This window comes from Buteo buteo, chromosome 3, assembly GCF_964188355.1.
Source record: "Buteo buteo chromosome 3, bButBut1.hap1.1, whole genome shotgun sequence".
Lineage (NCBI taxonomy): Eukaryota > Metazoa > Chordata > Aves > Accipitriformes > Accipitridae > Buteo > Buteo buteo.
This window is the reverse complement of record NC_134173.1, coordinates 20,072,247-20,095,846: the sequence shown is the minus strand read 5'-3', so window position 1 is coordinate 20,095,846 and position 23,600 is coordinate 20,072,247. Positions and strand designations below refer to the sequence as shown.

At 42.4% G+C, this 23,600-nt stretch overlaps 1 protein-coding gene across 2 annotated transcripts in view; it reads left to right on the top strand.

The window, feature by feature from the left end:
• The window catches only part of RAB31 (RAB31, member RAS oncogene family), a 70,226-nt gene that overhangs the window by 21,605 nt on the left and 25,021 nt on the right, over positions 1-23,600 (top strand). For both annotated transcript variants that reach the window (XM_075022985.1, XM_075022986.1), the window contains exons 2-3: positions 8,228-8,307; positions 10,936-11,017. In XM_075022985.1, the coding sequence (XP_074879086.1) occupies positions 8,228-8,307; positions 10,936-11,017 (162 nt within the window). The remainder of the gene's footprint in view (positions 1-8,227; positions 8,308-10,935; positions 11,018-23,600) is intronic.

Genomic DNA, 23,600 nt, shown 5'->3' with positions numbered 1-23,600 from the left:
GCATGCAACAAACAGGAATGCAGACAGGGATGTTCTCGTAAGGTTCACATATGGACAGATGACCAAAAGAACTGTGGTGGTTCCTACTGAAGAAGTGAGACACTGCAGAATAATCCTCCCCCTCAAAACACAGTTGCATCGAGATCCGTGTGTTTGTGCTGGGATCTTGGGAAACTCTGTTCCGATATTCAGTGGGAGTGTTGCTGTTCATTTGGCGAGTACCCTTCACTCAGGAAAGTGCATGATAGCACACTGACACTCCTGAAGGCCAACTCTGGTTCCAGTTTTTCCCTTTCAAAAATTTGCTTTGTAACTGAGTACCCTCGAGACCTTTGCAGAAACTCCTTGTAGATCATTGGTAGTGTAAGGCCATGCCTGATGTTGTCTGGAGCTCGTGTTGCAGAAGTACATTGCCAGGCTCGGTAATGAAGAAAGTCAAACAATTAAAGGTGGTGGTGATTGTGTAGAGAAGAAAAACACAACAGGCGTCTTGTTTGGTAGAGGGCCTGTCAAGGAGCTGAAAAATTGTAGTGCCACTTTGGGAAGCAGGTGTGCCCCTGGGCCCGTTCTGTAGCTCTGGAAGAGGGATCCCAGCAAATCAACAGGAAAAGGATCTTCTCCGAGAATCATGTTGCTCACAAGGCAAATAATCTATTTCTCATTGTACAAGGCTGTAACGAAAATTGGAATTTACAAAAATTACTTGTGTCCTGAATGAGATGTGTGTTCTTTTGAGGGCAGAAGTGAGGCTTCAGAGCACCTCCCCCTGGTTCAGGCTGGAGCCTCAGGCAGTTTTCTGTTGGTGAAGCGGCTGAGAGCCAATGTGTCAGTCTGAGAGCTGCTCTTGTATTTGCATCTGTGCGCTTATGCGGTGGTGGGACTTGCTTGCTTGATACGTCTTGCAGATGGAAAAACTGAATACAGCGAGAAGCTATTTGCACTTCTTCCTAGACACCACTCCGCAGTGCATGGCTGCATTTTTGCTGGGACAAGCCTGGTGCTTGGCAGGTTCAGTTCAGTCCCAGGGGTGTCTCTGAACCCAGGTCTCCTGAAAGGTATTTCTCCTTACAGCAGTGTTTTCAGACAAGTCAGTGATGCCCAAATACAGGGAAGGACGAAGGATGTGTTTAAGGCTAGCAAAGAGTTTATTGGGTAGAGCAATTCTTAGATGAAAATACTGCCCTTGGAAACTGTGATCAGGAGTCTGTTGTGCATAACTCTTCCTTGTATGTTCATATGGTTGATAAAAATCCAGAGCCAGTTTCAGATACTTTTCAAGCTGACTGCCACAGCCTTCCAGAGCAGCTGTAACTGAATTAGTAAGACATGGAAAATATTGCAATGCTGCCTGCATCTGGTTGAGTAATGATTAAAATTTTAATGGCAGGCATAGAGGACTAAAGCAGGCTGCAAATTGCAATGCTGTATTTTGTTGTTCAGCTTGTTGCTTTTTTACCTCCATTGGTATTTAAAAGACAGCTGTAATCCTGTACTCAGCCTTACCACATCACATGCCTTTGGGTTAAGGACTGGCATCTCTGAAAGCATCGAAGCTGCAGGTCAGATATCTCAGTGCTGCATGCCGGACCTTGCCCGAGGAGTGACATTCCTCCTAGATACCAGGCTTGACCAGAGCTGAGAATGCATTTCTGCAAAAGCCCAGCAATACTTTACGGTACAGGCCTAGCGATTTGTTTGATGATAGGTAATAAAATGCTAACCATCTAGCAGCGCTGTGGTGTAATTACACTGCTGTGAATTTTCAAATTCCATCAAAGCCCTGCTGAGGATAATGGGAATGAGCCAGGGGGATTCAACTATAAATCAAAAACTAAAGCATGGCCAATTCTGACAGTGGAAAGAATGGCTATTTTAATGTGTAGAAGCTGAACTGCCAAGTCAAAACCAGCTGCGCTTTACAGAGCTACTAGAATGAAAGGTCTCTCTGCATTTGCATTTTTTGTAAGACTCATTGATTATTTTTCTTCCCCTAAAGTTTAAACCATGTCTTTCTATCTCATACTTGCCTGGCCAGCTGCAGAGGTTTTGAGTGCCTTTTTTTGGTATTTAAAATATTAAATGCATTGATGATAAATGACAGTTTTCTCCTTTCTGGCAACTTCATAGCAATTCAAATGTTTTCATCTGTACGTCTTAATTACTCCAACAATGATAGTTCTGCACTGGGCAAGGCAAAGACCTCTCCTTCTTTGCTGTAGCACTGGCAGAAGTCAAACTGGTGTAACAAAGAGGAGAATTTAGCTTGGGAAATCTTCAGCATAAACTGGCTCCTCTGTTACTTTTCAGTTAGTAATGAACTGGCCAAGAAGTTTGTCCGGTGGCATGAATATGTGACAGGGAGCCAGGAACTGTTGCTTCTCTTAATCATGAGGAGCAGCCAGCTTCCTCTCTGAGCAGATCCTTTTCCAGGAGAGTGGGACAGCTTTTTGACTGTACCCTTGTTCTGTATGTTCGATCAAGCCTCCCTCCCTCCCTGCTGTCCCGTATCTGAAGGATGACACAAGGCAGCATTATCTCACTGGAAGGTGCGCCGAGAAGATCATTAGTGACCCAAATTTGACCATGGTTGTTTCTGGTGCGTGCACTTAGTGCACGTCTTGATGCTAATCTGTCTTGAGAAAGCTTCAAAACAGCTTGCAGGTAGGGTCCAGTCTTGCCTTCTGCCTGGAACCCAGGTTTTCATTGGTGTGAGCAGCTTTGTAATTCCAGCTGTACGCCTGATGAAGCAGCTATGCACGAGGGGCTGCTGGGGGGTTACACTAAATCAACCCTGACTGCATTGGTTGCACTTTTTTTCCTCTTGATCAGGGGTCCTCAGAGGAAGGGCTGAGCTGCCAAATGCTTGTGGTGCCTTTGCAGTTAGGGTGGTTAACAGGTCAGCTTTTGGGGAGCCCCAGTGCAAGCGGGCTCTGAGGGGCAGGTGCATTCCCACTGTGAGGTGCAGGGGAGTCCTGCTGAGTTTGGTGGAAGCCACGTGAGCCATGAGATCAGTTTCTTGCTTATGGGAAAGGATAAAGACTTGTCATTTCCAAGTGTTTCTCATATTATTGTTGAAATAACATCTGCTTGACTTGCTTTTTTCGAGCACTTGGTATTAGTACCCTCCAGGTTGCTAGGGCGTGATCATTCTTCCGATACATACGACTTAACGCATGTTAAAGCCAGTCAATTTTAATGAGACCTCTGCCTCTAGATCGTGTCTCAATGAATCTTGGTTATTATAAGAAATGCTTTGGAGAGACAGACATTTTTAATTTGTAAAAAATTTACACAAATTGAAATACCATGGATTAAATCCTGGCTTTGTCTAACCTGATGGGAAAACTTCTGTCCTTCTGAAGGAGCCGTGTGTTGGATCCCTGTTTTATGGAGATCGGTTCTCTGTTACTTCTCAATGCAGATTTTTGTGGCACCCACCTCCAGGGTATCTCAACCCTCTTTTAAAGCTGAAATGGGAAGTTAGTCATGAGATCTGCGGTGGTTACAAGCCAGATGTTTTGGGTTTTTTTTCTTATTTTGCAAGTGGGAGGACAGAAGGCAGTTTCTTCAGTATGTTAATTCTTAGTGTGCCATTTCCTCGTGTGAAGTGCCATCTAGTATTCTTGTTTTATTTGTGTTTCCAAAATCCTAGAGTCATAAAAGGATTTTTGTGTGGTTTATCTAATCTTCCATATATTTAAAAAGCCCTATGTGTTAACATAGCACAGAAAGATTCTGCGTAGTCAAGAATAAAAAAGCTCTTGCAGCAGTGTGCATAATTATGGGGCTGCTGTTTAGTCATTAGTCACAATATGTGTGCATTTTTTTGTCAATTCAACATTTATTCCCTTTTGGATGTAAAAAGAATTTACGTGAAGAGTTTAGTTTGCTCAGCACAATAGGCCTTGACCCATCTGAATCTATTAAAAAGCTATTGTAATATCATGGCTAAAGACTAACATCCTAATCAGGGGTGTGTTTACAGGGTAGTAGAGTTCCTTTCAGTTTGGAAAAGTGCTTGGAGGACTGGACCCTATGGTTGTGCAAAGACATAAATGAGACATCCAGATTTAAATTAAAGAGATAAATTTTTCTGCATTAGGTTTTTTTTTCTGCCAGGATAAACGCATCTGGAACAATGGACAGAAGAATATACCAACTGCCTGTTTATAATGGAAAAATGGTTTTCTTTTTTAATATATTGCTCATATTGAACTTCTGCTTTCTTTTTTTTTTTTTTTTAATCTTCCTCTATGCTGCTGCAAATCAGCCAGAAGAAATCAGCAGCTCAGTTGTTTTTTGCCTGTAAATGAGTTGCCAGCATCCTGTAATTCTGCTGGCTTGAAATACAGCCTCATCTCCTTTACAGTAATGTGAGCTGAGAAGAGCCAAGTGGGGTGGTTCTCTGCGAGCAGGAGTGTGGGTGGAAGCACTGGTTTTTTGTGGCATGCTGCTCTCCGTTCTGGTGCTCTTAAAATTCTCATTTCTAAATCTGTGGGTAAGGGATTTTAGAAGAATAGAGAATGTCTTTTCAAGGTTAAAGGGTAAAAATCAGGAATTAGTCATGCTTGCATTGGTTCCTTGTATTTATCAGAAACATCTGATATGGTTCAGTTTCCATATCCATTTTGCTGACCAGTGGGAGATTCTGAAGTTGCAGCTACTTCTTCTGGTGAACTAATAGTGGTTCATTTACTGTGGATTACATTGCTACTCCTTTCCTTCCTCCCTACCCCTTTTGCTTATCTCAGTACAATGCAGTTTATAACTGATATTTTGTAAGTGTGCTACAAGGCTTATGAGAAGAAAGGAGAAAAGCAAAACATGCAGTTGGTCCCATGGGTGACTCATCAAATGCATCATGAACACCTTGATTCAAAAGAGTTATTTTATATTTATTCCTTTCTTGCCATTCCTTTCATGGAGTGGTACGCTTTTGATCATGGTGAGTCAATTAGTGTAGTGCTGAAACCCTTGAATCTCCCATGGATAAGGATTTTTCTGAAGAATTGCAGGACATGCTCCTTAAAGTGCGACATAACTCCTGAGGACATGTTTTCAGTTTCTGAAACTTGTCCAATCCACTCAGCTCAATACTGTTGTGACCTTTCACATAAGCCAAAATGTTATTCCTTGGTGTATGTTTGATGTTATATGTACACCAACATGGAGTAAAACAAAAAAGAAAAACAGATTAGAGGGTATAAAAAGCTGGCAAAAAGCAGAACTTTAAGAACTGAAAAAATAAGTCATCTGCATGCCTGAATGTTACCCAGGCATGTGGCTCAACCTTTGAAGAAAAAGGAACAAAGCAAGGATGATCATCCCCATCAGATGTTAGAAAAATGGATGTATGCAGAGGAAGACCATATAGCAAAGGACAAAGCAGATGGTAGCAGGAAAGCTTTGTACAGCCTTAGCAAGGAGGTTTAATTTCAATGCATTGCTGAGAAGTGAATGGCTACTTCTTTGAAGCAACCATGCTTTCCTTGACTTCTGCGAGATTGACCTGATAGTTCCCTATTGTCAGTAGAAGATAAGGTCTGATTAGCAGTAGAAGATTTCTACTAAGTTTTCAAGTTGTGGTGTAATGTTCATGCACCATGATTTGCTTTGCTTTCAAGCAGGTGAGCATCTTGTTTGATGGGCACAAGTATGGTGACATGGACTGAAATCTGTTTAAGTAGTTTTAAATCCCATGATGAAATGATAATCGCTGCTTTAAGTAGGAAGCTCTTTCTTTTTTATTTCCCTCCACTCCGTGTTCTAATTATGCTCCGGTAACCAGCTGTTTGTACCCTCCAGGCAACAAAACAGAAGCGGGTAGTGCTTGTTTCAACTGAAGACTTTGGTTCCAGGCATTAAATTGCCTGTCTCCTGGAAAGCACTGGCAGCTGGCTGCAGCCGTGGTCATCCTAAAGACAGGTTCATTTGTGGTTCAAGTCCGTTGGTTTCACTGGAGTTATACCAGGGGTAAATTCGGCCCTCTTGGTAGTCCAAGCAACCTCAGGAGCAAAGTATAAGAATGCCTTTAAGCTTCTTGAGGGCTATTGGCGTGCCTGGCATATGCTTAAGTTCAGCCGTGCTTGTTGCAAGAGATGCGAGAGCAATTGAAACTTTTAAAGTTCCTTTAACGTTAGCGTGAAACATGAAAGCCACGAACTGAAAGATGAAAAGGTAGGAACTTCCAGGAAAATGAGCTAAGCTTTAATCCGTGCTTGTGGATGTCACGTCCCTGCCAGAGACGGGGCTCCTCTTGGTCAGGAGCTGTAATTGCAGTTGCCCTTTTGAGTGACCTGTCAAGGGAGCTGAAGGAAGTACACGGAACTAAACCAACACGGGAGTCGATGTCTTGTTTCGAACATGGTGGCAGAAACTCTGTCCCCGCAAGAGGGAAATGTAATTCCTCACACCCAGTGGGTGGTAATTCTGGTTTCTCCACAGCGTTTAAAATCTGGAATAATCATTAGATCCACAGAGGACTTTTTTTTTTTTTTTTTTTTTTTTTTTTTTAAATGTGTTCTGCCATCCTGGTCTAGTAATTATACAGAGATGTCAGCTGGAGTCGATAATGAAGGCAAAATTTGGGAATAGCAACAGTGTGTGTGGCTGCGGTTGATCAAAGGCTACGGGCCTGGTTTCAAACACTGCTCCTCTCTTTGATCTTTTTTTTCTAACTGATTGAACACAGTAGATAAACAACCGTCTGTGTAGCATGAGCATTTATTATGGCTTTTAAGCTGACTGAGGACAGCTTTGAATTAAATATGAGAGTTTAAATGATGCTTTTCTAATAAGTGCTGTCTATAAAGACTTCGCTTGCAGTGGCAATATAGTTTCACTTAAGCATGGTGAAAAGAAATCTAAATACAGGCATTCTTTTTCTTTCATATTCAAAAAGAAGATGAAATTTTGCAAAATTGATTACACAAAAGGCAAAGGCTTTTTTTTTATATGTAGTTTATGTGTGGGCAAAGGCTGCTTTTTTTCCTTTTTTAATATGTAGTTATTGGTGTAGTGCTCTCAACAATCTGTATTCTCTTGCCTGGGCACTTTTCGAGAAGTTTGTCTAGTCAAGTGTGTTAAAATGTGGATACAAATGGAACTACCAGGTGCAATCTGGTAGTTCTGTGGTCACTTCCAATGAAATTAATAGAAAACTTTCCACTGACTTTTTAATGAGTTAGATTGGACCCTGGGCTGTCATTGTTAATGTCTTGCAAAGGTCAACATCTATTTCCTGACATCCCTTTTGTCTCTAAGGATGTTCTTTACAGTTCTATGGGAGACATAGCAATATTGCTATTCCTCTTCCTTGATGATTCTCTGTATAGTTGTTCTACCATCCAAGGCTTCGTGGAATAACAGAGACAAACTGAAAAATGCTGCATTTTGGGGAAGTTATTCATATCTTAAATGCCTAAAATAGTATTTCTGCATAATGTCAAGCTTTCCCCTGCTCTCACCCAGGTTATTCTGATTTTTATTCCAGTACTGTACTGCTGTTATTTTTCCTTATTGATTGGGGGGGGATAAAATAAAAGACTATTCCTGCGAGTGAAAGCAGCCTGCCACATTGCAGTGCAGAGAGCAAGTTTCGTTGCCTTTAACGTAATGCTGTTTCACCACAGTCCAGTAGCACAACCTGCACAGGGATAGCTGCACATCTCTGGGGATCCAAATCTTTGGATTCCTGCCTTTTCAAAACCACCTGAAGCCTCTGCAAAGTTTCCACCCAGCAGCCTCGTTTGTCTTGCCATGAAAAGGTTAGTTCCACTAAGTTAGTGCTGTCAGTTTACTAAAAGGTTGGTCTGAGTAAACTGTTTTGGAGGCACGCTTGGTTTGCCCTTGCGACAGGCCTGAATGAAATAGTTTCTCTGGCTTGGCTGGGTAACACACCATGTGTCTGAAAGCACAGGATTTTCTCGTACAAGTGGCTATGCTTGAAGTACTGCAGTCCTTGCAACAGGAATATAAAATCCACCCAAAAAAATACAAGGCTTGAAGAGAAGGGAGTGTTGGGAAGAGGACCGGGGAGTGCCATTCACAGCGCTGACTTTTGAAAAGGATAATCCATGTGCTTGCTTTTCTTTTGAAATGTTTAGCCTGCCCCACTTGCCACTAGAGAGGATTTAATTTCACAAATTAATATTTGGCTGTTTCTTCAGGTGAAGTATTGATATCTAGGGTCTCCAGAACTCGCTGTCATGCTTTCCTTTATTTTCAGGATACTGGGGTTGGGAAATCAAGCATCGTTTGTCGATTTGTCCAGGACCACTTTGATCACAATATTAGTCCTACCATTGGGTAAGTACCGTGCATAATATCTTTTTTTTTCCTTCTATGTATTTTTTAACTTGCTGCCTTCTGCTGAGCTCTTTTCTTTTCCTGCTTTCAAGGCTCAGAATACTGTATTTATCTTTTTTTTTTTTTCTCCCGCTCACCAATCTCACTCAACTCTACTCTTCTTTAATGGCTTTCAGCTCATGTTGCATGTTTAGAGAGTTTAGGGCAGCCACAGAATCTCCCACTGGTCAGCAGTCTGGGGCTGCCCCAAACCAAATCTGCTTTGCTCTCCCCCTGGGAATACAGAGGCCCTAAATTTACTACATTTCAGCATACCCTATTATGGAGAGGCTGACAGAGCTCTGCTATTCTCCTCCTGTGAATGGTGTCTCTTGAAATAGCCTCTTTCCTGGGGCTGTCCAGAGCCATGCTGTATTGACTTGTGTTGTGCATGGCCATGACTTCCAGCTGTTCTGTTTTGTTTTTCTTCACTCCTCTTACATCAAGACATTCTTAGATGTCTTACTTATCTGGTGTCCTTTTGTTTTTGTCTTGTCAAGAGCTTCCCACTTTAGACTGTGTTTTGGTCATAGGACCTTAGGATTAAAATGCCTTTAGTTCCCGCTGGTCAATGAGGTATCAAATCTGATCCTTGGAGTTTAAAGAACCGCAACCCCACAATCCAAGCGGCTGTGATCTGCACAATGACCAGGGCACCCCATAGCTGCGTAATGGCAGGAGGACCATGGGGAGCCCTTAACGTACCTACGTTGTATATCCTGCCAGGCTGGGCTGGAATGTGGGACTGTCTGTTCCCAGGTATGGACATGCTCTCATCTAGGTTTAGGACACGTCATGTTATCCTGCCTTTCTCGAAATAGGAACAGTGCAATTTAAAGTATGTATAATTAATTCATACTTGTTCTTTTAAAAACTGCCAAGCTTCTATGTGTCAGACCATCAGAAGCCTGTAAGTCCTGTAGTTGATTTTAATTCCAAATTTTTTTCTTTTAACATCTTAGGGACAAATCTGCCAAGTCCAGTGTTACCTGGAAAATTTTGAAAATTCTTGATCTCTTATGGGAAAGGAAGCTAATATGTACTATTCACAGAGGAGTAATTTGGGTGGGAAAGGCTGATCTGGCTTGTGTGTTAGAGCTGTTTTAAATCACCTGTGAAGGACTGATTGCTGTATGTTGTTCAGAGGGTTAAATGGTATCTTCCAAAACTCTGCCTTTCAATGCATGAAGGAGTGTTAGGTGGAAGTTGCACATTGAAGTTCCAGGACAGTTTTGGGTGCTCCTAGAAGTAGTGACCGGAGAAAAATGGACAGAGAGAAAGCAAGCATGTAATGAATAACATTACTGACTGAAGGGCACTTGTTTGCAGTGAAGGAATTGGTGGGAACTTGAGTGGTTCTTTACTTCTAAATCGGCAGCAGCCTTTTTCCCCAAGTAGCTGCTGTTGCTAAGTAGGTGTCTTCTGCTCAAATGGAAAGAAAAAAAATCCCTTTAATTTTTGTAATTATGATAACAGAGGGAAAATATTTTTCTATTTGATGATTAAAACATGAAGGCTAGCTTGCATGCAGGTGATATTACTTGTCTATATAGATAAGGTTTTTATTTTTATTTTCTTCCAAATTAATCGTTTTAAATATACACTCCTTGCAACCTACAGTAGCTGCTGTGGCTCTAAAGTTCCTGGTTTTGAAGCTGTAAAGTCTTGCTTAATCCTTTCTGAAGGAGAGTGACAACTGAAAACACACACCCTGAAAACAACCAAAGAAAATGCTGCGCTTTTTTGCCTTACTTAATATTTTTATAAGCAATGCAGCATTGTTAAATTAGAGCAATTTGCAGGTGGCTATAGAGGAGAATTCTGGTATATCATTCTCGGGAAAAGTTTTGATCAATCATATGTCATTTGATGTGATTCAGTGCTTTTGTAATAACAGTGCATGGTATCAAATCCATCTTTGAGCCAGGAAAAAAGTTATCACGACAGAAATTGTTCAGCAGTGTCCAGATAGGATGGGGGAAAAAAAGAAAATCTACCAGAGTTTGGCAGTCTCTCCTAGCCAGCTTTCAAGTGAATGCTGTAATGTAGAAAAAGCCTATAAATTTGTAACCCTCTTTCCTGAAAGAAGAAAAATCACACTGTGAAAACATAGACAAATCACATTTCCTACAAAAAATACAAGAAGCCACAAAGACTTCTTCATCTGAATTGAGAGGGGGAAGAACTTTTTTCCATTTCTTCACCATGTGCATTTTATTTTATCAGGTGTCTTTTCTGTTCCCTGGTGATCCAGTCTCCTAAGTTTAACTGAAAAGTTGCACATTTGTTGCCTGGTATGATGCTGGCTGATGCCTTTTCTCAGGTCCATATCATCAAGAAGATGGAGCTAGCTAGCAGCAGAAGCATCTGTGTTCCTGAACATCAGAGGCTTTTCCCTTCTTTTAGAATACGTATATAGGTATCATATTTTATCTGAGAAAAGGGAGACTTTCACTTCTCTAGGCATTTTATCGAGGTTTTGGAGTTTCCCCACATGCAGCCTAACCCAGCAGAATTGGCTAAGCTCTATAGGTTGCGTATTCATAGTGTTGGTCATGTCACAAATTGCTGCTGCTTCCTTCTTTTCAGAGCATCCTTCATGACTAAAACCGTGCCTTGTGGGAATGAGCTTCACAAATTTCTGATCTGGGACACAGCTGGTCAGGAGCGAGTGAGTATTACTTTGCAATATGTCTTTGTTATCCCACTCTCTTTTAACGTGTTGGCATACTTTTTCTAAACCTTTCATCTTCAGAAGACTTTGTAGGTATAAACCTACTGAATCTTTGCAAGGCTCTGCGAAGCAGATGGTCAACAGTCGCCAAGTATATAGGTGCCGATTTCGCGGGTGGGGAAAATACAGAGGCAGGCTGACCATGCCACTTATCTAACAAAAAAAAGCCTAGTGTGAATTGGCAGCCACTTTCCTCAAAACAGCTCGAGTAGTGCCCAAGCAGTCTCCAGCTCCCCTCTGGTTTCATCAGATTTACATGTGGCAGCTTTTGTTGGCATTGGAAAGCACTTGACTTCCAGTGTGTGGGCTGGTGAGTGGTCTGAGCTTAGGTGGTGACTCTGGGATTATTCTGAGCTGGGACATTGAATATGGGCGTGGGTTGTGTCTGCTATTATTTTGAAAATTAGCACCGGCAACCTGAACCACTTAGGGTTTTCATCTTGATTTTTCAAGTGTGTGAAGTGAATTGCTCAAGTTAAGTAGCTTTTCCTTTGGCTTTTCAATAAAGCCATGATGGAGTTTGCAGCATGAGTTCATGTTGACTGTATGTAAGCCTGGTTGGTCATTTGTTTCTTTTAATAACCTCAATGGCAGTAGTATGCAGTAATAGGCTGTAGAATGGTAGAGTTCTCTTAATATATACCCACATTTATCTTGAAGTTTGAAAGAAATCGAAAAGCCCATGCACATGTTTTAAAGTATCTTCAATCTTTCTTGTGAAATGGCACTGTTCCTGTTCATAGAAAAATGTAGCTATGCTCATGTTAGGTTGGGGTAAAATGAGATGCTTATACAGGCTGTAACATCAGTCCTGATACATCCCACTGTATTCTCCATACCTTGTATGTGAATTGCGGGCAATGAATATTTTTGCTCTTAAGTGCAGGAAATGCTTTGCTTTTATTTACAATACACAGCATGATGTAAAGTGGCCCTGATGAAATCTGTTGACTCTTAGCAATTCAGCATGTTATTTATGATGGGAAAATGGATCTTAAAAAACATATTTGAAGTGTAGCATAATTCCTTCCCTTGAATCTTGTTTGTTCCGTTTCTGCCTGGTCTGGAGCTGATAACTGGCTAATTATTGCAAGAGGTAGCAAAGGTTCCATGTTCTTTCCCATGGTTTGAGTTTCCTTGCTTATTCTCTCTCTCTTCCCTCTGTTGCCCTGCTGTTGTTTTTTTTCTTTTAGCTTTTTAGCACACAAAACTTAGTTCTTGACATTTAGATGTAAGTATTAATCTATTTTCCCACATAGTCTTAAGACTTGCAAAGCTTTTTTTTTTTAATGTAGGTGAATATTAATAAAGTCATATTGACTGAACTAAATGACGCCTCATTTGAGGCAGGAAGTCTGTGACTAAGCTCTGACTCTTGGACACAAAATCCATCCTTCCCATCTAGTGCCTTATGTTTCCTCTCAATTTTTTTGTTAAGCTTGTCATTTTTCAAACATCTGCTTTCCTTTTTCTTGTGTCTAACAATGATGAGCAGTGACTGTCACAAACCTTGATAAATTGCTCAGAATCTATGACACATAAGTATGTTACAGTTTTTCATGTGTAATCATGAATTATAACTTCTTTAGGCCAGGGACCATCTTTTTCTTCTTCTGTGTTTGCACAATGTATTCCTAATCCTTCACTAGGACTCTAGGAAACTGGGGTGATACAGTAAACAAAGTTGATGGGTGTTGAGTGCTAGCTACTGAGGCATGCAAGCTTCCCGAGGTGAGGTCCATAGTGTTCCAGCTTGTTCTCTGTGCTAGAACATCCCCATTTTACAGCTAAACACCTGATGCTTCTCAATAGCTTATTCTCTTTAATTTGTATCTAGGATTTTGGTTACTTTGTCTTGTGTTGCTCCTTCTGATCTGCTATTCAAGAACAAATGTCTCCCCCTGTTAATTTCTTTCTTGTTATCCTCTGAACAACAGTGATGACCCAAAGCTTCCAGCCTACCTCAGCCTCCGGGTCTATTGCCGTTTTTCATAGTGTACTAATAAATGTCTTCCGAGTGGTGTTTCTGCTTTGAGAGCTGTTGTCCTTCCCTTGTTCTTTGTGATTTTTTTTGTTTTTGTTGGGGCTCTATGTTCCACTGCTGAAGTCCGGAGGTTTCATCAATGCCCCTATTGTCTATACTGCTGATAACAGTGTTTAGGACTTCCTGCTCTTTCAACATTGCCTTCGTTTGGCTTCGTTCTCCTAAACACAAGGCCAAGTGTAGGACTTGCATGTGCTTATTCTGGAGTCGGGGCACTCGGTGCTTCCCCAGGTGTGCCAGCTGTTGCTGTGTCTGCGTGCTGATGTGGAGCCTTCACAGCAGAAGAGCCCCGGGTGAGATTTAACTGAAGCCTTACTTACGCCATGAAAGTTAAGCTCAAACCTTAACCATGGTAGAGCGGGCGGGCAGAAACAACAGCAGCAGCACTTCTGTGCTCTGTGTTCATGAGTTTCTCTGGGCAACAAACTGGGAAACTGCCAGCATGGAGAGTGTAGAGAAACCACTCTTAAATATCTTAGTCTCAAGCCCGTATTTAATCAACACTCCGTGAGAACCAGCATGCCTCCTGGCTGCCTTCAGTCAGCTGGGAGAAACTGGAAAGTCAGGTGGCTGCTTCTGAAAAGGAGCTGTGTCCTGGGTGCTGTGAGAAGCCAGCTGGAAGCACTCAGCACCCCCTTGAGGCCTTAAATCAGCTTTCAGATAGCCACTTGTAACGGTGTAAGCCTTCTGAAATGCTAGTTGTTGTTGGGTTTAAAAGCTTGTAGGAACACCTGAGTTCTTCTGATTCATATGGATAATAGATATAATATTTTATTTCTTTTGTGCCAGGAAACTTGGAATTGTAGGCAGAGTAGAGAAGGGACCAGAATTGCCATTTTGTGGGAAATACTGAGCAAACATCACTTCTGCAGAATGACCATAATGCAGCAGAAAATGGAAATCAAAAGCATTTCTATCATAGCCTTGGTGGGAGCGAATGCTCAGCATGCTTCCTGGAGGAGACCCTGGAGATGGGTACGTGGCTCTCCAGCAGCTCTCACTGGTGAAAATTTGCACTGTACTTGATTACAAAAGGAGAGAGCTGCTTAATTGTTTTATCTTGTTTTTTCCCTTTTTTTGGGTAGGGAGAACCTTAAACTGGCAGCACACTTAACAAAATCCCCTGACTTTTCTGTGCCTAAGTACTGGTCTCTGCAGACCCAGTTGCTTTGTGTTGGTGTGCTATCAGACAACCTCGCTTCATTCTGTTTCTCAGAGTCACTTTCCCTCCACCCCACTATTTTCCAAATGTCGCTTTTTTTCCCTATCTCACTTTTTCCCCATCAGCTTTAAATTGTTGCCATGGACTTCAGGACTTAAATGCATGACAATTATGTTATTGTTAGCAAGGATTCCCTCCCCTAAGAAGAGTCTCTTCACAAGTTAGTTAATGATGTTTTTATTAGCATATATTTTTGTTCATGGTGCCCTAAGTAGCTTCTAATTACAATGCTTTGTGTGAATACCTTGGGTGTCTGCCAGCTTTCCATTTCGCTAGCTGGGGAGTATTGTAGCACATAGTTAGGAAGCCTGAGGGCCATGTTTCTAGGCCAGGAAAATTTATCTGTCCTTTTTAAATTTACTGTGTTGAACTCTGGGATTTTTAATTTTGTTTAATAGAAGGACCCTCAATTACTTGAGCCCAATTTAAACCTTGATAGGAATTACCCTGAGCTGTGGGATGCTTTTTTTTTTCCTAACTGCTCCATTTCCAGGAAAAGGCTGACTGATGAGATATCTACAGTGCTTTATAGCCCCCTCTTTTCTGAGTGACACTGTTGTCCTGGTGATTCAGAGACAGTGTCACAAGGTAGGGGGTGAAAATGCTCCTTGAGAGGAGGACTTGTCCTTGCTGCAGTCTTAACTGGGACTGAGCAACTTAATCACGGAGCTTATGGGTGCTTCCTCTGAAACCAGACTATTCTGAGAGGAGTTAACACCAACTATCAGTGACTTGAATTACTTCTGTAGTCAAGACATGGCCTGAATTTTGCTCTACAGTTTTATATACAGACAGGTGACTGTGATGGTAGCCCACAGCTCAGTCAGTGTGGAGGTGGTTCCTTGTATGTGGTGTAAGGACGTCCCTGCAGTGAGCTGCTGCTTGCATGCTGCAGTGGTCTGCAGGTGATTTGGTACTATGTGTGTTTGTGAGAGCACAAGTGCCATTAGAGCTAGTAAGTGAATATGTTGTTTTTAGTGAGTGTAAAGCGTGGTAAGTCATTTAAGAGATACATGTGGATGTGTGTGGAAGCTTAAAAAAAAACAAACCTTGCAGCATGTGTAGCTTGACAGCGGGCCACGGTTTAGGTGTAGGGTCTTCTGCATCCTTTGTTTAATGACTGTAAACTTTAGAAGGGCTAAGCACAGGTCACTTATGTGATGTTGCAAAAGTTTGTTTTCTGCTTATTTAAAATAACTTCAAAAGATTATCCTAAAGTGTTGGAATTTTTCCCTCTTTAAGAATTCTTACATATTTGAGAAAAATGCTCATTCTTAGATATCTATCTTCTTCAATTTAACTTGCAAAAAATACTTGTAGTTCGGAGACAGACAGATCTTTCCTGATTTATTCAGCTTGCAAATCCTGAGAACTGGAATCTCAGCCTTCAATCATATAGGGAAAACTACTCAAGGTTATAAAATGCTAAATGGTATCTGATAGTGGCTTTTGTGCATAATGTTTTTCCATTCGCTCTTTGCCAGCTGAGAATGTCAGGAATTTTGTATCCCTCCCTGTGCTGCTTCTTGTGCAAGAAGCTTATGTGTCAGGATAATCTGTTTGATGCTTCTGGTTTTTGCCTTTGCTTCTTTCTGCACCCCAATTTTCTGTTTGTTGGCAGCTGCTGCCTCAAAGGTGACAGGAACGGGGCATGTAAATGCCCAGATTTGGGCAAGCGGAGGCTCCCAAGCTGTGGAATAGGTGCTGTTCATGGTGCACAGACCGCTTCAATGAGCTCGTGCAACGCAGATGCAGTGGTGGCAACCTCTGGTTCTTCCCCTGTGGGTGCTTACCTGATCCGCGGAAGCAGTTAAGGCAGCTCTCCTAAACAGGCTGGTAGTAACGTGTTTCTGGCACTGGTCTACCATGCTCTTCACCACGAACACCTCAGTGGTTCAGGTTGTAGGTATGGGGGCCAAAGCATGAGGAGGAATGTGCTTCGGGTGGGTTTGGGAACAGGACTGAGGGGGTTTGCTTGTGGGGGTGGTGTGGCAGGAAGGGCCAAGGACAGGAGAAACAGGACACCCAAAATCACCTGCAGAAGGGCTGGGCATGGACTGCTGAGTGAGGGGACTGAGGTGCATGAAGGTCCTAGTCTAGAAAGGTGAGTGTGTGTAATAGGAAGGGGAAGGAAGTTGCAGAGCTATGTCACTGCCCACACATGTAAGCGGTTAGCAGAGAGCCAGAAGCTTTGGCTGTCCTTACCATTAATGGCACGCAGATAAGGAAAGGGGTAGGGATCTCTGACCTTGAGAGGAGCCAAGTGGTTTGGTCTTGGCCACTCAGATGCCAGGTATGTAGTCAGAGAGCAAGCTTCTCAAGAAGGGGAATGAAATCTAGTCAAATGATTACAGCTGTCAGGAAGCAAATCTTGTGCTGCCATGCACCTGAAGATGCTTGAAAAGGCACCATGTGGAAAAATCTTGGCTGAATTCAGCCCTTAACGCGAGAAGGTGTGCAACACTTGCTGAGCACTGGTCTGATTCTGCTTACTCTGTGCATCCTTACCCTTTCCAGCCATGCTTATAGGCAGAATTATAATCCTTTTGCTGCAAGAACAAGTGATGTTCTTTACAGTCTAGGATAGTAAAAGCAACCCAATAGAGGCGTTGTGGGGTTTTTTTTTGTTGTTGTTGGTTTTGTTTTTTTTTTCTCTTGCCTGTGGAGTTTGGAAGAGATGGCCCCGCTGTGGCAATAAGCCAGTGCTGGGGTGTAGCACTACAGGATGGTGCAAAGAGCTGCTGACATGAATTAGTGTTCCCTGGTGTGCCTGGCAGATTGAATGAATCCAGACTGTCTTCAGTAGCATTTGTCAGCCTCTATATAAATAGGCAGGAGTGGTAGTTTTTTATTTCTGTATTTATTTGGCCTCTCTTTTGCTTTCTACACCAACATTATGTAAGACATGGTTATGAGACTTTCACTACCACAGCTCGGGTGTGATTTGTCTTGTGTTCCCTTGAATTTGTTTTTCTGTTCTAAGTATTGCGATATGGCTACTCTGTGGGTTTTTCTTCTTCCTCATTCTGTACTTTAGTACAGAGGAAATATGAAAAGCATCACCTACGACCAAATATACCCCTCCGTGATGACATTCACAGGAAGCAGAAAGCAAAATACTACAGAGCCGCTAAATAGGTGGTAAATTCCTTAATGGCTGGTTGGTTCCATTCTTCTGCCCTTTGCAAGGGCAAAGCTTCTGTTGACTTCAGAGAGATGGCCAGATGAGGGGTTGCAGAATCCCAAAATACTTCTGGAATCAGCAAGAGCAACTCTAGTTAGGCTGAACTTGCATTTGCACCACCTAAGACTGAATTTGTCCTCTGTGCTGCAGGGCTGTACAACTGTAAAGGTTGGGCAGCTTCTAGTTGGATCCTGAGAGAAAAAGGGGACCTGCTTTCAGAGGAAATGTCATAATTCATTTGTGGCCTCACTTCTTCCTTAATGGCGGAGATGATGAACTGCAAGTACAAAGTGGGTGTGTTGGTAGAGGAGCACGAGTACGAAGGTGCTCTGAACCCACTTAGCATTGCACCAGTACTTAGGCGACTGTGTAGGTATGTAGCATGCTGTGTGGTGTGTTCTAAGGAAGAGAGTCTTAAAAGTCTGCATGAAGCTACACAAGTCATTCTGGGTTTTGGCATGTTTTTGGTAAAATAAGTTTCTTATTTGTATTTCAAATGGCCCTTTCAGCCTGGATGTAGCTGTTGAGTTGGAGAATGTCCCCTTACAACTTAACTGTTGCATTGCATGGTTTAGTGACCTCAGCCTTACAAGTTGTTATCAATCCCTACAAAAGCAGAACAGCAGAATGAGTGATGAAGTGGGTCAGTATTTGCAAATAGGCAAACTTTTTGTGGATGCTGAATACGACACACAGAACTCCTAAACTTCCACAGTAGGTAAGCTGCTAAGGACGGTTTAATCATGATACAAAGATGGGAGGTATTCCCAGTGCCTAGAAGGACATGGTGGAAAATGGAGGGAAATGGTGGGGATGAAATTCAGTAGTATAAGTAGCAAGTCCCTGTACCTTTTGACTCCCAACAAAAATGTATGTTGTAAAGTTGTAGGTGATTTATTTGGAAACAGAGGAAGAAAGCCACCTGTGAGTGTATTTGCTGGTTAAAGGATGATCATGTGTGTATGATGCAGCCGTGAGAAATGTGTTACATGTTAGGGGAAGTGCAGTTAAGGCTGTTTTATGTCTAGAGTGCTGCATACAAACCTGGTCACCAGCAGTCCGGAAAGATGAACTGAAGCTGTACAAGGTGCAGAGAAATGTGCTTAGACCCTGCTTTCTCCCCATTACCTTACCTTCAGCCTAGAAGAGCCTGGTTTAGTGGACTGGCAAAGTTAAGACTGCAAGACTGCTCTATATTCATGCTTGAATTTTAGTAAGTCAAGGTGCAACTAAATTACAAGTAATTTAATAACCAGGAATTCAGAATTTTTTTAATCATCAAAACAATATGATGCCTGTAGAAGTATCATGGAAAAAAACCCCGAATGATTTTAGGCTGGACCTTGATCAGCTTTTGAAATGGGTTAGGAATGTGGTTATTTGTGATGGTGGGAGTTGATAGAGGAACTGTTTCAGGTCTGTGTTTCCCTGTTAGCCCAACGTGATGTGAGCTGCTGCTGGCTGCAGATAGGGGTGATGTCTGCCAGAGCACTGCTCTCAGCTGCAGGTTACAGAGGGGCTGACTCCCCAGCAAGTTGGGATTGCGACCTGGGTGTCTGTGTAGAGGAGCTGGGGGTGGCTGCCCAAGCATTTTAGGTGGCCCTTCTCAAGAAGCAGAGTTGTTCTCCTGCCAGATCCCAAACTGTTCCTGTTTCTCCTAATTTTCTTGGAAATTAATGGATACAGAAATACTGAGCTATAAAATCAAGGTTATAGACACTGTAATTTATAACACAGAACGTACTCCCATGAGATGTAATTTTGTGAGCTGATTTTTTTTGTGTGTCACTTGTTTTGGGCATCTGTCCCACATTTGGTCCTTGACAGGTGAAGAATGTGCGCGTTGGTATTTTGTATCCATTTAATTAATTTTGCGTGACACTTTTTCCAGGTAATTAGGCCAGGAAAAGGTTCAAGAGGACTTTGCTTTTGGGCACTGATTTAAAAGAAAAAAAAAGAAGAAAAAAAATAGCATCAAATAAACATAATTATTTGCATAATATTTTTACAGTATGCTTGTGATATTGGAAAAATCCATGCTCATAAAACACATTTGTTAATAATCTATTATTAGATCATTAAACTTCCTCAGAGTTACAGTTGTTCAACCCCTCTTGATTCATTCAGTGTTGCAAAGAGTCTTTTCCTGTTTTCTTGTGGACAACAGTGATTTCTTATGACTAGGACATAGTGTGTCATCATGTTTGTTTATTAGACTGTACAAAAAATTGACAATGGGGTTTTAATTTTGGTTTTATTTGGTATTCTGTACTGCGATAGCTGATAATAGTTGTTACTACTGTGCTTTCAGTGTTATTAAACAATTTCAGGGTACTTCTTTTCCCTCACAGGCTGCAGGAAATTGCATTAAGATGCATTGTAATCCCATTTTGGTCACCTTGTCCAATGTAAAATACGAAATTTCGAGTGTCAGGTTTATTGAAATAGGAATACAAACTTACATGCCAGATGAAATCTATCACTTGATATTAAAAAAACCCAAATCCTGAAGCTCCATGCCCAAATATGGACAAAATGTCTTCTCCTCTTAAAAGGCCTTAGAGCTAAAATATTACTATAGAATCATGAAAGAAGAAATAACTATCCTGTCAGCTGAGCAAGTAAATAGATTTTCAGTATAGTAGAGTAGGGAGGTCATACTTACTTGTTAACAACAACTACTAAACCCGAGTGCCTTTCAAAGGCAGTTGCGTTTCTGAGCCTAGCTTGCTGTGTTCTTGTCCTCCCTCTTTCCAAGCTTGTGAGGAGTTGGAATATTTAAGTAGATTATTTTGTTTTACATAGCAGAGGAACTGCATTCCTCCCACATGCTGCGCCTCTGATCGCCACTTTTTATGTTTCTTGACACAAGTAGCAAGTCATAGTTTGACATCATTTGGCATTTCTGTTACTGAAGGGCAACATGCTGTTGAAGTGATTAATTAATCTCCAAAAATGTTTCACAAGAAGTTTTCTTTGTTTCTGCATATTACCTGCACTGATTTTAAATGATTATTGTTTCCATTATAGGGAAAAAAAAACAGTAAAACTGCCAGTAGCAGTAGACCGTACCAGCAGAGATGTGCACAAAGTAGTTCTGCAAGTGCAGAGCTATTTGAATGTGGTCTAAATTGATGTGAATCTGGCTTCTAGTGGTCCTGTCCTTCCTTTCTCTCAGCCATGCTTTCCCACCCCTTCCTTTCAGCTGAGCCTGGGGCTTTTCTGATGCACGACAAGCTGGTTTGGGAATCCAGCTAAAAATTAATCCTACCCCAAAAATGGTAGTTTGCATCCTGGTTTCAGTTCGCATCTGGTTCTACTTGTCCAGGATCCAGTGAGAGAGGTCTGCTTTTTTGTTTGTTTTTTAAATTATTAATATTTTTATTTTTACTTTCATGCACGACAAGCTGGTTTGGGAATCCAGCTAAAAATTAATCCTACCCCAAAAATGGTAGTTTGCATCCTGGTTTCAGTTCGCATCTGGTTCTACTTGTCCAGGATCCAGTGAGAGAGGTCTGCTTTTTTGTTTGTTTTTTAAATTATTAATATTTTTATTTTTACTTTCATGCCCTAACACTGGCAATACTCTTCAGGAAACAGCTATTATGGAAAGTGTTCTTGTCACCTGGTCAAAAGAAAAGGGAGATAAATTCCCAAGATGATGTACATGTTCTCAGTGTGCTTTCTGGGCCAGCATTGAAGGAATTTGAAGCATGTGAGTTTAACTGCATGGCTCCTGTGAAGTGTGATTACTGTTATTTGAGAGCTCTTTGTAAATTCATGAATACCATGTAATCTAGATTAAAACCAAACCATCACGTGTGTAGGGTATGTTGTAGGTTTTTTCCCCAGGAGTTTACAGACTGGGAGGAGTGTGCATACACCATGAAAGGTCAGATCTACCCTCCACAATTCAGATCCCTGATTTTCAGGCTACTTTAACACAACACACATGTTGATGAGCAGGTCTTGGAAATTCTTGAAGTTTGTAGGAGATAACTTCTTGTCACAGGTACTCAGTGAGCCAACTAGGAAAGATGCCCTCCTAGACTTGCGATTTGTGAATAGAGGAGGACTTGTGGGGGATGTGATGGTAGGTGGCTGCCTTGGCCACAGTGATCATGAAATGGTTGAGAGTAATGAGAAAAAAGGACAGCAGAGTTGCTACGCTGGACTTCAGGAGAGCAAACTTCAACCTATTCAGGTCGCTATTTAGCAGAGTGCCTTGGGAATCTGTTTTTGAGGGCTTAGAAGTCCACAAGTGCTGGTCAGTCTTTAAGAACCACCTTTTAAGCACAGGAACAGGCAATTCCACTGTGTCTAAGTCAAGCAAGAAGGGCAGAAGACCAGCTTGGCTGAACAGGGAACTCCTCATGGAGCTCAAGAGAAAAAAGGAACTGTATGATCTCTGGAAGTGAGGTCAGGCTTCGCAGGAAGAGTACAAAGCTGTGGTTTGTTTATGCAGGGAGAAGACACAAAAGGCCAAAGCTCAATTAGAGTTGAAACTGGACAGTGTTGTTTCACGTAACAAAAAGGGCTTTTTAAAGTAAGTTAATAGCAAGAGGAGGTCTAAAAAAACCATTGGACTGATAGTTGTTGAAGATAGTCATCTGACTAATAGGGATGAAGAAAAAGTGGAGGCATTCAATGCGGTTTTTGCCTTAGTCTTTAGTAATACTGATAGACCTTGGGCTGCCCAGTCCCCTGAGTTGGAAGACCATGAGTGTGGGAACAGTGACTTTCCATTTGTGGACACTGAAATTATAAGGGACCAGCTGTATCAGCTGAATGTTCACGAGCCCATGGGGCCTGATGGGTTTCATCCCAGACTTCTGAAGGAGCTAGCGGATGTTTTGGCAGGACCCCTCTTCATCATCTAGCAAAGGTCTTGGGAGTATGGGGAGGTCCCTGCTGACTGGAAGCTGGCCAGTGTTATTCCAGTTTACAAGAAGGGTGTGAGGGAAGACCCAGGGAACTACAGACTTGTTAGTCTAACCTCAGTTCCTGGAAAAATTATGAAGATTATACTGGGTACTGTTGAAAGTCATTTATGCAATCATCAGGCACAATCAACGTGGGTTCGCAAGGGGAAAGCCGTGTTTAACTAATTTGATACCCTTCTATGATAAGGTCGCCTGCCTAGTGGATGAAAGGGAGGAGGTGGATGTAGTTTTTCTGGATGTTAGTAAAGCTTTTGATAACTGTCCATCACAGCATCCTTCTGGACAAGTTGTCCAACTGTGGGATGAGTGGGTTTACGGTGCGCTGGGTGAAGAGCTGGCTGAAGGGCAGAGCTCAAAGGGTTGTTTGTAGTGAATGGGGCTGCATCTGGCTGGTGACCGGTCACCAGCAGCGCTCCTCAGGGCTCAGTTCTAGGGCCAGTCTTGTTCAGTATATTTATCAACAATCTGGATGCAGGAGTTGAATGGACCATTAGCAAGTTTGCTGGTGATACCAAACTGGGAGGTGCTGTTGACTCTCTTGAGGGACAAGGTGCCTTGCAGAGGGATCTAGGTAGATTGGAGCATTAGGCAGTGATTAATGGGATGAAATTTCACAAGTGGAAATGCTGGATTCTGCACCTAGGATGCATTAATGGCAGGCACAAGTATAAACTGGGGGAGCAGTGGCTGGAGAACAGCCCTGCAGAAAGGGATCTGGGGGCGCTGGTCGGGAGCAGTGAGCCCTGACAGCCAAGAGGGCAAACCGCACCCTGGGGTGCATCAAACACAGCATGACCAGCCGGTCAAAAGAGGGGATCATCCCGCTGTATTCAGCATTGGTGCGGCCTCATCTTGAGCACTGTGTGCAGTGCTGGGCCCCACCATTTTAGAAGGATGTGAAGGTCCTTGAGCGCGTCCAGAGGACGACCAAGCCGGTGAGTGGGCTGGAAGGCATGTCCTCTGAGGAGCGGCTGAGGACTTTGGGCTCGTCTCATCTGGAGAGAAGGAGGCTGAGGGGAGACCTCATTGCTCTCTGCAGCTTCCTGAGGAGGGGACGTGGGGAGGGAGGTGCTGAGCTCTTGTCCCTGGGATCCAGGGACAGGATGCGTGGGAATGGTTCAGTGCTG